Source organism: Dasypus novemcinctus, chromosome 1, assembly GCF_030445035.2.
Source record: "Dasypus novemcinctus isolate mDasNov1 chromosome 1, mDasNov1.1.hap2, whole genome shotgun sequence".
NCBI classification, from domain to species: domain Eukaryota; kingdom Metazoa; phylum Chordata; class Mammalia; order Cingulata; family Dasypodidae; genus Dasypus; species Dasypus novemcinctus.
The window spans coordinates 75,707,758-75,720,193 of record NC_080673.1 but is presented as its reverse complement, the minus strand read 5'-3'; the positions used below and the strand labels follow the sequence as shown (position 1 = coordinate 75,720,193).

Below are 12,436 nucleotides of genomic sequence, written 5' to 3'. Positions count from 1 at the left end.
GAGAAAGAAGAGGTTAGAAAGTGGTGAGGTCAGTTTTGAATTTAGTTTTAAGTGCTGGGTGACACCTTAGTGAAGATGGCCTCATAAGAGTAATCTGGGAGTCATCTGGTTATTGAAGAGAGAGGCTTCAAGTTTTCTTCTGAAATCTTTAATGAATTGCTGTGAAACTTTTATTTCCTAAAGTTTGTACACTTTGCTGATGGCTCATTTCCCTTTTCTTACTTTACCTATCATTTTCATTTTATTGAGGGAAATTATTTTGGCAGAATGTGGTGGGGAAGGAAAGTAAAAGGACCCAGGTGGAATGTTTAAAAAGTGCTTAAACAGTGAAAAACATCAGAGTGACATGTACCTTGATCATATATTGTTTTGGTAATAATTTTGATTCTCTTTGTAATGGGCATAATGATAGATGTATTGACAACATATGTGAACTTCATAGTTTTGTTATTATAGCTTGTCTTTCTGAAATCATAGTTTTATTTTTATAGCTTGTAATTCTGAAAATTGATATGAATAAGTGCATTCCCAGAGACATTTTTGTACTATGAGTATTTCCTTAGATGATCATTGCTTTGTTTACTGGGGCAGTCAATTGTCAGAAATGTTTGGAAAGGTACGGTTGATATTAATAAGCTATATTGGGAAGAAACCATCTATTCCTCAGTTATTTAAGTTTTTCTTACTTATCTTAATATTTCTCAGAGTTAAAGTGAAAACAGAATCTCAAGACCCTACTTCTTCATGGAGATCACTTATTCCAGTCGTAAAGGTCAATGTGAGCACAGTAAGTAAATTCTTTTTTTTTTTTTAGATTTTATTTATTTATTTATTTGTTTCCCCTTCCCCACCTACCCCGGTTGTCTGTTCTCTGTGTCTATTTGCTGTGTCTTCTTCTTTGTCCGCTTCTGTTGTTGTCAGCGGCTCGGGAATCTGTGTTTCTTTTTGTTGCGTCATCTTGTTGTGTCAGCTCTCTGTGTGTGCAGCACCATTCCTGGGCAGGCTGCACTTTCTTTCTCGCTGGGTGGCTCTCCTTACGGGATGCACACCTTGCGCGTGGGGCTTCCCTACGCGGGGGACACCCCTGCGTGGCACAGCACTCCTTGCACTTATCAGCACTGCGCATGGGCCAGCTCCACATGGGTCAAGGAGGCCCAGGGTTTGAACCGCGGACCTCCCATGTGGTACATGGACGCCCTAACCACTGGGCCAAGTCCACCGCCACAGTAAGTAAATTCTGTCACAATTAATGTTTATGGCTTAATAATGTAGAAGTTTTATTTGAGGAATTTATTTTTGCAAACGTAATTTTCACTTAAGAAAATATAGTAATTTTGTAGATTTTTTGGTTCTGATTTCTATACTACTACTGTTTTTTTAATAACATTTCATTGAAGTGAATCATACATACATGCACATACATAAACAATAAGTGTATAGTAAAAGTTGTGAACATACAACACAAACATGCATATCAACATACACGACTCCCATGCATCACCCCCACCAACACTTTGCATTTTTGTGAAACATTTGTTATAAACTATGAAAGAGTATTCCAATTACAAACTAAAGCCCTTATCTTACATTTGTTTTATTTCCCCCCCAACCCACCCAGTTATTAATATTCTATATTAGTATTATATATTTGTTACAGTTCATCAGGAGAACGTTCTCTTATTTGTTCTGTTAACCACCATCACCTTCTGTTCTGTTAACCATCCTTCCACCACTGGATTCCCTGTGTTATACAGTCCCATGTTTTGTACAGTCTGTTGAAGGTGTGTACTCATTGGCTCTCTATTTTCACCAGAGTTATGCTGTCACCTCAGTCAATTTTAGAATGTTTTCATTACTCCAAAGAAAAATCCCATACACCCTTATTCCTCCCTATTGTTGTCTCTTACAACTGATACAATATCTTCTGTGTCATTTCTGCAAAAGTATTATACAATATTACTGTTAATTATTGTCCATTAACCAATACGGTTTAGCACAGGCTGTTCATGAACAAGTGTTTAAATTTCTTTAAACAATGTTCAAATTGACCAGTAGAATAATTTAAATAGCATATAGTGGAATCATTTAGTTGTTGCTTGAAAAATGCTTGTTATTATTTCAGCTAAAAGGAAAAAAAGTGACCAGAACAGCATGGTATAATATCTCTTATCTTTTTTTTTAAAGGGACGCTTGGCCTTCGGGAATCATTACCAACCTCAAACTTTATGCATTAACTTTGATGATGCTTTCTTAACTTATACTACAAAACCACCTTCGAGTCATCTTGACCAATTTATGCATATTGTGAAAGGAAAGCTTGAAAATGTTCGAGTCATGCTTGTTCCTAGTCCAAGATATGTTGGTCTTCAAAATGATGAGTAAGCAAGACTAGTGAAAATAAATAACCTTTTTATATCTAATAGATTATCAACTAGAACCTTTTGTATTCTTTCAATTTCTGTGCTGCAAGTTTTGCATTAATTAGTTTTTTTCCTCTATAACAGCAGTTAACAGTGTTGTCCTGCTTTATAAGATAGATGAATATGCTATATATTAATAAATTCTATTTTTAGATATTTTTCTGTATGATTATAACTTTTATTTTTTACCCTTTCTCCTCCTTCTCATATTTGTTAAACTTATTTTGGGCAATTAAGCCATGATGTATGTTAGGAAATACACATTTACAGGTAGGTTTTTTTTTTCCCCAGAAGGGACTAAACATTAGTAAATTAAACAGATTAATTACACTGGAGTTCCATTTCGAGTTAATCAGAGTTGGAAATTGAATCAAAATTATTCTTGGAAGATTGTTGAAGTTAATGTAGTACAGTTTTGAGACCTACTTGGCATCTCTTTAAGTCCTAAACTGTCAGTTTCCCCCTTAGCTTTCCAGAGACTTTTTTCCTTCAGTGAAGTAACTGGACACATTTTATGAATGATTGCAATAGACTGACTCTCAAAGTTGTGGTAGGATTCTTCCACACAAATGGACTGGGACCCTGATGGAACAATGGATTCATAATTTCCATCAGACTCCAGGTCTCGTGCTTATGAGTGGGGTGATGAGATCTTGCGATTTTTACATTATTCTCAATCTTCTTTTTTGTGAGGGAAACTCTTTGGTTGAATTTGTGTCATTTAAGTGCCCATATAAATTAGTCTTTACTATATTATCTCAGCTTTCTTTTTGTGCATAGGCAATGTAAAGTCTTATGAGATTATAAGAAACATGATCATTCCTTTTTAGTCCTTGCTGGCTTGCTATTAGATTCTTTGGAATCAGCTAGAATTATAGAGAGAGTTTTCCATACTTCAGTACTGTCGTGGCTGTGGGCCTACCTGGCCTCACACTCCAGGATCATGAACTTTGCTAAGCATTTCTGGGATGTGGGCTGTGCACACAACTCTATAATTATGGGTAAAGGTAATACTATGGAATAAATCTGGATTTTGTGAAAATTACTAGAGAGTAAAATGAAAATATGCTCTGCTATTAATCATTTGTTTAAAAGATTTAAACTTGTATTTTGCATTCTTTTTAAAGCATGAGACTAATAACTCTTTAAGAGATTAAGTATTAACCTCTGTGATTTAGTACATTTAGAAGATTCCTGAATGTGTATATGCCTTATTATCTAATAATTGAGAATTAAATTTATTTTTATATGGAAGAAAATATTGCAGTATATGACAAAAAGAGTTGATAAATCAAAGGAGGTAATGATTAATAGTTTTGTGAGGAATTAACTGATGGCATAGAAATATTCATTATAGAGTTTAGCATTTTGCTTTAAACTTATCTCAAGTTGATCATGTAAGTATTCTTAGAAATAGGTACTATAAAGTTGTTTCTTTATGTTTCTGAATTGTCATACTTTATTATATGGTAAAGTGATATATTCTATTCAGTTTTTATTGTTATTTATATAAAACGGTTGGCTTTTAAATGTAATTTCATTTGTTCTATGTGCAGAATACGATTATTTCAGTTGTCATTATTCCTTTATTGTATTTAAACTTTGTTTTAATCAGTTTCTCTCATAAAACCAAAGCTTTTTTTTCTTTTTTTCCTCTTTAACTAATTCACTGATAAAAAATTTTCAGTTCCCTCTACTTATTTAGTCTAATACAGAGCACAACTGTGGTATAATTTAGTGTAATGATTTTCTGTGTGAAAGATATTTTTCCCTTATCAAGATGCTACTCTTGATACATGTTTTGGTTTTATGTTTTGTTTTTTTCCTTTCCTTTTTATTTTGAACATTACCTAAGATACTGAACAATACTTTCTGGAGATATATTTAATTTGCCCATCCCCCACTTTTTATAGGCCACCAAGATTAATGGGAGAAGGTTTTGTGGTGATGCAATCAAATGATGTGGACATTTACTACTACATGGATGAGCCAGGTAATTTTTGTTAAAAGTATGTTTCATAGCTATAATTCTGTTTTTCTTTTAAATGCTGATGTTTAATAATATTTTAAATTTTCTTACTTAGGAAATAAATATACATCAATACATGATAAGAGTACCTCCTATAAAATGTGTGTCATTTCTCAAACATTGAAGACTACTTTAGTATTTATAGACTAAAAGAGAACAAACAATATATTAACTTTCTCAAATTCCATTTTTAAGAATTACCTCAAAAATTGAGAATGCAAAATAACCAGGAGTGAAAAAGTTTAGAAAATGTAGTGATAGTTAAGATAATTCATCTTAACTTAGGGAAAAAATCATAATGATAGTTCTGAGGTTTAAAATTTAAGGAGCGAAATCCAGATAGTTAAAATGCTTTACAGGTGGCTTCTGTATTAAAATTTTTAAACATTTGATTCTAGCTCTGTTTTCCTATTTATGATCTTTTTGTTTCATGTCAAACCTCTCCCCTCTCCCAAAAAAATAAAAAAACATAGGTTTTTATATGTTAGTAATGACTCAAAAGCCAAGGTTTATAAATTTTTGAAGCTGTCTAAAGATAGCAGTTCTCAAACTGACCTGTGAATTCCTGGGTGTTGATGTGACCTTTCACTGAGTTTGCAAGGTCAAAATTATTATAATAAAACTAGGATATCATTTGCTTTTTTCACCCTGTTGAATTTTGTACTGAAGATGCTTTAAAAAAAAAACTTGCTTTAGCATAAATCAAGGTAGCAGCTCCAAAAGTATTTTCTTCTGTCGCATACTCACCATAAAACAAAAAATTCCAGTTTCATTTAAAAAAAGTTCTTGGTTAATTTTTTAAATTAGGCAATATGTAGCTTTGTTTTAAAAAACAAACAAACACTGATTATTTTTCTACCCACAAACACATGGAAAGTGCAGAAACCAAAGTTAATATATGTGGTGTATTTGCTTACTTTTACAAACAAGGCAAATTAAAACAGAAACATATTTGCAATGTAACCTAAGTAAATATTTATTTATTTATTTATTTTTAAAGATTTATTTATTTATTTCTCTCCCCTTCCCCCCCCCACCCCACCCCGGTTGTCTGTTCTCTGTATTTGTTTGCTGCGTCGTCTTTGTCCACTTCTGTTGTTGTCAGTGGCACGGGACTCTTGTGTTTCTTTTTGTTGCATCATCTTGTTGTGTCAGCTCTGTGTGGTGGCACCATTCCTGGGCAGGCTGCACTTTTTTCGCACTGGGCAACTCTCCTTACGGGGTGCACTCCTTGCGCGTGGGGCTCCCCGATGCGGGGGACACCCCTGTGTGGCGGGCACTCCTTGCGCACATCAGCACTGCGCTTGGGCTAGCTGCACATGGGTCAAGGAGGCCTGGGGTTTGAACCGTGGACTTCCCATGTGGTAGATGGACATCCTAACCACTGGGCCAAGTCCACTGCCTAAGTAAATATTTAGTTCAGACCTGAGCTTTTGATATTTAATGCAGTATAGATAAAGCAATATCAAAATTGATTAACTCTTACCATTAATTTTTATCAAACCATTACTCTTAAATTCTTTTTCATTGTAACTGAATGGGAAGTACACTAAAACCACTTATGCTGCATACTAAGGCCCATTTGTGTCCTGTGAAAAAGCACCTGAGGGATTGAGTTGCAAGCTGCCCTATTTCTGTTTTTCATGGAAAATCATTTTAACTTGAAAGGACTTATAACATGCAAACATAGCTTTCAACTGAATATTAGAATTCTGGAAAACTTGGATCTTCTACTTTGAATATAATAGCTTCCCAGTAGTTAATGACTTTTCTGATTAAGGTCTTTGGTGATATTAAAAATTGTGATTTTTAACATATTTTATAATGAAATTTGTCAATATTTGAAAAAAAATCTGCGTAATTCAGTGAACAAATATTTTTTAAATGTCCAATGCATGAGGTTACAGAATCATGCAGAGTAAAAGATCTTTTCAAAGTATAAGAATGTACAAGAGAGACCCATAAATTTTAATATAACAGAGTATGAAAAGTTCAGCAATATGGTTTCAGATTCCACATTGCAGCTAACCTTTAAGGAACTACTACTTGTTAAGTTTTGGTATAGTATCAAAGAAAATACCCAAAACATCTGGGAAACCTGATAAAATAATACTTTTCTTTCTGCATACCTCTGTGAAGCCAGATTTTCTTCAAATGCTTCACAACAAATTGAATGCAGAAGCAGATATGAGAATCCACCTGTTTTCTTTAAACTAGTCATTACGGAAATTTGCCAAAATTTAAAATAATGCCACACTTCCCACTAACTTTTTTCTTTTTTTAGAAAATATAGTTATTTTTCATTAAAAGTGTATTATGTCATGTATTGGGTTTATTACTGTTATTTGAAAATAATTAAATGTTTAAAAATTGCTCAATTTAAATTTTGAATGCAGTAAATATTGATATAACCCACCGAAACAAAAACTCTTTGGAGTCCTCAAAAAGCTTTTAAGAGTGTAAAGAGTACCTAAGACCAAAAAGTTTGTGAAGTGCTGATCAAAAAGACTTTTTAATTGTCCTTTAAAAGTAACTACCTTTGTGTGGTATATTTTGCAATATAGGACTCGTTCCAGAAGAAACAGAAGAAAATATTGAGGGAGAAATGAGCAGTGAGGATTGCAAATTACAAGACTTACCTCCATGTTGGGGCTTGGATATAGTTTGTGGTAAAGGAACAGACTTCAACTATGGACCATGGGCTGATAGGCAGAGGTACTTGAGTAAATTCTATTTTTAATCTTTCAAAGATACTGAGATAATATTATAATTTTTATTTAAAGATGAGAAAATTCACCAAAAGATTGTGAATGAGCCAATTCCTTTATTTCTTCTTTTGTATTTAACCAATAATGGTTTATTTATTGAATTCTATTGCCAGAGATTGTCAGAGAATGGAAATTCAGAGATAAAAGATGTAGCTACTTCAATTCTAGTGGGGGAGAAAAACAAGTATAAGTTTGACTAAGCGCTGTAATAGAGGTAAGCGAAGAGTCTCTAAGAAGACCTTAGAAAGATACATTTGTAAGGGAAGAAAATAATCAGAGAAGACTTTTTTGGTAGAGGTAACACATGAGGTGAGTTTTTGAAGGATACATAAGAGTTAGCCAGGGTAAGGAGATGGGTAAAGGGAAGAGTTTTGCAAATGCATGAGAACAGTGGAGAATTGGTTCTTTTCTGAGTTTTATAGGTGGTTAAGATATATGGATTTTATACTAATATAAAGGTCTGAAATATTCTTTGTTTTAGTTATTATAGTAAATTGAAGTAATTTTTACTTTTATTGTGCACATCTTTCTTCATGAAGAATTTTAAACAAAGGAGAGGACATTTACTACCAATTATGAAGAAGTGCTGGAATTTTTATATAAATAGATATCTCTTAGAGTTAGTTCAACTTTTCTCTTTATGAACTAGTTTTCTTGCATAGAGAGATGCAAACCAGATCATCCACTGCAGGATGTATTATTGGTCCATTGGTGGGTTAACGAAAGGGTTCTAATACTTTCTATGTACTGACTTTTTATATTTCATAGTTTAATAAAATGTTATCTGCCTTGCATTTTTGTAGAACTATGTATACTTTAAGTACAATGTTCTGTTAATTTGATTTCCCTGATATATAGTACACTAAGTAGCTGTCTAACAATGGTATGGTAAATGAATGTTTATATTTGAAAAATTCTTGCACTGCACTAATGAAATAATTCACTAAGTTTTGGGTTAGGTTTTTTTTTTTTAACATATGCAATTGTTTTTATTAGAGAAGTTGTAGGTTTACAGAAAAATCATGCATAAAATATAGAGTTTCCATTTACCACCCTATTTATTAACTCCTTGTGTTAGTGTGGTTCATTTTTAAATATTGATGAAAAAAATTTATATAATTATACTTTAACTTAAAATCATTTAGTAACTTGAAAGTAACAGCTTAAAATTTCAGGTTAGAAAGGAGTGTTTTTCTTATTACTGTATTTTCATTTTCCTTTTATAATATTTTTCCTATATTAAGCCATGCTATATACACCAGGAGACAGTTGAAAATCAGGATTTTCACATCCCATTAAGTAACAAATATAAATCAATTTCAACTTCATTCAGAAATCTCAAGAAAAAACTTATTTTCTTTGACTAGTATAATAGTTGCATATTGTATTTGAGAGGAACAATTAAAATAATGCTTTAAGGGAGTTCTGAGAAGATGGTGTTGGAGTACACAGGCAGGGTTCAACGCTCTCACAAAAACAATGGAGAAGGGGCCAAAAGCTGTCCGAGGGACCTGCTTTGGGGGTGAGCAGACCAGGACAGTGCTGTGCAACCCCCAGGAATGTGAGGGACAGAGAGATGAAGAATCCAAAACAACAAACATGAGTTACTAAACCCCCACAAGGGTTGGGAACAGCCTCCATCTCCTACCCTCAAGATATTAGGCCTGGATAAAACCCTTGGCTCACTGCAACTGACTGAAAGGGGAACAGGCATTTTCTTTCCTGTCAGGTGAGTACTAGGGAAGAGAGGGAGGGTGCATCGGAAAGAGGAGAGTGGTTTCTTTTCAGTGAATTAGGCCAGCAAAGCCTGCTTTGAATCTCAGCTCTGGCCAGCCCAGAAACATGGGAAAGTGGAGGTTGAAAGAAGCACCTCTGTGGAAAGTTTGCTGACTAGTGTTACCTGTTGGCCAGACAAGAAATTACAAGGAGAAAAGCTGCTGTTAGGTCTCTTTTTAGCTCCAACCCCTGAGATAAAATCTGTGCTCCATTAGTGATTCCCTAGCCTGATTTTCATAACTTAAGCTGGGCAATTTTAAAGACTTAGAATACGTTGAACCAAAAATCAAAGAAGAGATGTTGGGGGAGGGGGGAGAGGGAAACACTAGGCAAGAGAAATTGACTATCAAAGTAAATTCACCAACATATTCAGATACCTAGACATAAGCAAAAAATTATGTATCATACTAGGAAATAGGTAGAGATGGTCCAGCCAAAGGAAAAAAAGCAAATACCCTAAAGAAATACAGGATTTAAACAATTAATCAATGATAATCACACAGATCTCCTAAATTAATTCAAAGAATTGAAGGAAAATATGACTAGAGTGATAAAGGATATTAAGAAGACACGGGGTGAGTATAAAGAACAATTTGAAAGCCTGTACAGAAAAGTAACAGAAATTAAGGGAATGAAAGACATGAGGGATGAGATTAAAAATATATTAGAGGCACATAAGAGCAGATTTGAATGGCTTAGAGACAGAAATTAGTGATTTTGAAGACAGAACATCTGAACTGGAAAATACGGAATGGAAAGAGAAATTAATGGAAAAAATGGAACAGGGTCTCAGAGAATTGAATGACAACGTGAAATGCACAAACATATATATTACCAGTGTCCCAAAAGAAGAGAACGGACAAAAAGAATAGCGAATATAATAATGACCGAAAACTTCCCAACTCTTATGAAAGCTATAAATATCAGTAACCAAGAGGACAGCACACCCCAAACACAGTAAATCCAAATAGACGTACTCCGAGACACCATTCAGAATGACAAGTATCTGTGATAAAGAGGTTTCTGAAAGCAGCAAGAGAAAGACAAACATCATATACAAGGGAACCTCAGTAAGATTTAAGTGCCAACCTCTCATCAGAAACCACTGATGCAAGAAAAAAGTGGTATGTATTTAAGGTACTGGAAGAGAAAATCTGCCAGCCAAGAATGCTGTGTCTGGCAACATGGTCTTAAAAATGAGGGTGCGTTCAAAGTCTTCACAGACAAACGAAAACAGAGAGTATGTTACCAAAAGATCAAAATTACAAGAGATACTAAAGGGAGTGCTGCAACCTAAAGGGAAAAAACAAGGATGAGACTTAGAGGAGAGTGTAGAAATGAAGATTATCAGGAAGCGTAAATTAAAGGGTAAAAAGATAGACAATAGTAAGATATGACAATGGAAAGTCAAGGGTAAAATGAAGTAAGTAATTTGCCTTTACAGTAATTATATTGAATGTTAGTGGCTTGAACTCCCGTAATCAAAAGACGTAAACTGATAGAATGGGTAAAAATACAGAGCCATCTCTGTCCTGTCTACAAGAGACTCACCTCAGATGTTAGGCCACAACCAAGTTGAAAGTGAAAAGTTGGAAAAAATATTCCATGCAAATAGTAACCATAAAAGACCTAGAGTAGTGATACTAATATTGGACAGTATAGATTTTAAATGATGAAGAAGGTCATTATATTAGGTTGGTACAAAAGGAGTTGCTGTTTCCGACCATGAATTTTAAATCATTATAACTAGGCTCAAACACATCTTTATTAATCCAAATAGGAACCATTACAATCAACACATTTTTGCCAATGAGAAATAAGTTTATTCCTGTAGCTTAAAAATCCGTGCTTTGGGATTTGATGAACTCTTGGAAAGCATTTTCTGCATCCTGCTGGTTGTGGAAGCATTTTCCCTGCAAAAAGTTGTCAAGATGCTTGAAGAAGTGGTAGTTGGTTAGTGAGAGGTCAGGTGAATATGGCAGACGAGGCAAACTTTATAGCCAAATTCATTCAACTTTTGAAGCATTGGTTGTGCGACACGTGGTTGGACATTATAAAAAAAAATTGGGCACTTTCTTTTGACCAATGGTGACTGCAGGTATTGCAGTTTTCAGTGCATCTCATCAATTTGCTGAGTATACTTCTCATATGTAATGGTTTCGCTGGGATTCAAAAAGCTGTAGTGGACCACACTGGCAGCAGACCACCAAACAGTGACCATGACCTTTTTTTGGTACAAGTTTGGCTTTGGGAAGTGTTTTGGAGCTTCTTTTCGGTCGAGCCACTGAGCTGGTTTCACTGGTGGTTGTATAAGAAATGGTTCATTGTTGGTGCATAGAATAAGAGAAGACGACACCTCAAAACGATGATTTGATTTTCAATCAGCTCATGAGGCACCCACTTACCGAGCTTTTTCACCTTCCCAATATTTGCTTCAAATGCTGAATGACCGTAAAATGGTCGAAATTGAGTTTGTCAGCAACTTCTCGTGTAGTTAGTTGCAAGAGGATCAGCTTTGATGATTTCTCTAAATTGGTCATTGTCAGCTTCTGATGGCTGGCCACTACATTCCTCATCTTGAAAACTTTCGTCTCCTTTGCAAAACTTCTTTAACTACCACTGCACTGTGTGTTCGTTAGCAATTCCTGGTCAAATGTATTGGTGATATTGCATGTTGTCTCTACTGCTTTATGACCCATTTTGAACTCAAATAAGAAAATTGCTCGAATTTGCTTTTGTTTTAACATTTCCATAGTCTAAAATAAATATAACATAAATAGCAAGTAATAAGTTATTAACAAAAAAAAAAAACATAAACCAAGAAATACACATTAAAATGATTTATAACATAACCACATTTATTTAAGAATGTATTCCAACATCAGACAGCAAATTTCAACAGTGCGAAACTGTGATTACTTTTGCACCAAACAAGTATATAAATAAAAGGGCAATTCTCCAAGAGGAAATAACTATGCAAAATATTTAAGCATGTAACCTGGTTGGTCAAAGATACATGAGGCACACACTGGCAACACTGAAGGGCAAAATAGCTATCTCTACAGTAATAGATGTAGACTTCAATACACCAGTCTCCGTACTGGATAGTACTTCTGGACGGAGGATAAAGAAACAGCTTGAATAATATAAGTGAACTAGACCTAACAGAGCATTACACCCCCAAAACAGCAGGATATACATTCTTTTCACTCATTGATTCTTCTCTAGGATAGACCATATATTGGGTTACAAGACAGGTCTCAATAAACTTAAAAAGATGGGAATTATAGAAAACACTTTTTCTGATCATAATGGAATGAAGCTGGAAATCAATAATGGGCAGAAAAAGGGAGAATTCATAAATATATGGAGATTAAACAACATATCTTAAATAATCAGTGGGTCAAAGAAGAAAGTGCAAAAGAATTCAGCACATACCTTGG

At 34.3% G+C, this 12,436-nt stretch overlaps 1 protein-coding gene across 5 annotated transcripts in view; it reads left to right on the top strand.

Annotated features, from left to right (window-relative positions):
• BLTP1 (bridge-like lipid transfer protein family member 1) overlaps positions 1-12,436 on the top strand; it is a 244,407-nt gene that overhangs the window by 40,790 nt on the left and 191,181 nt on the right. For all 5 annotated transcript variants that reach the window (XM_058293107.2, XM_058293097.2, XM_058293100.2 and 2 more), the window contains 4 exons: positions 706-787; positions 2,185-2,378; positions 4,334-4,413; positions 7,014-7,164. In XM_058293107.2, the coding sequence (XP_058149090.1) occupies positions 706-787; positions 2,185-2,378; positions 4,334-4,413; positions 7,014-7,164 (507 nt within the window). The remainder of the gene's footprint in view (positions 1-705; positions 788-2,184; positions 2,379-4,333; positions 4,414-7,013; positions 7,165-12,436) is intronic.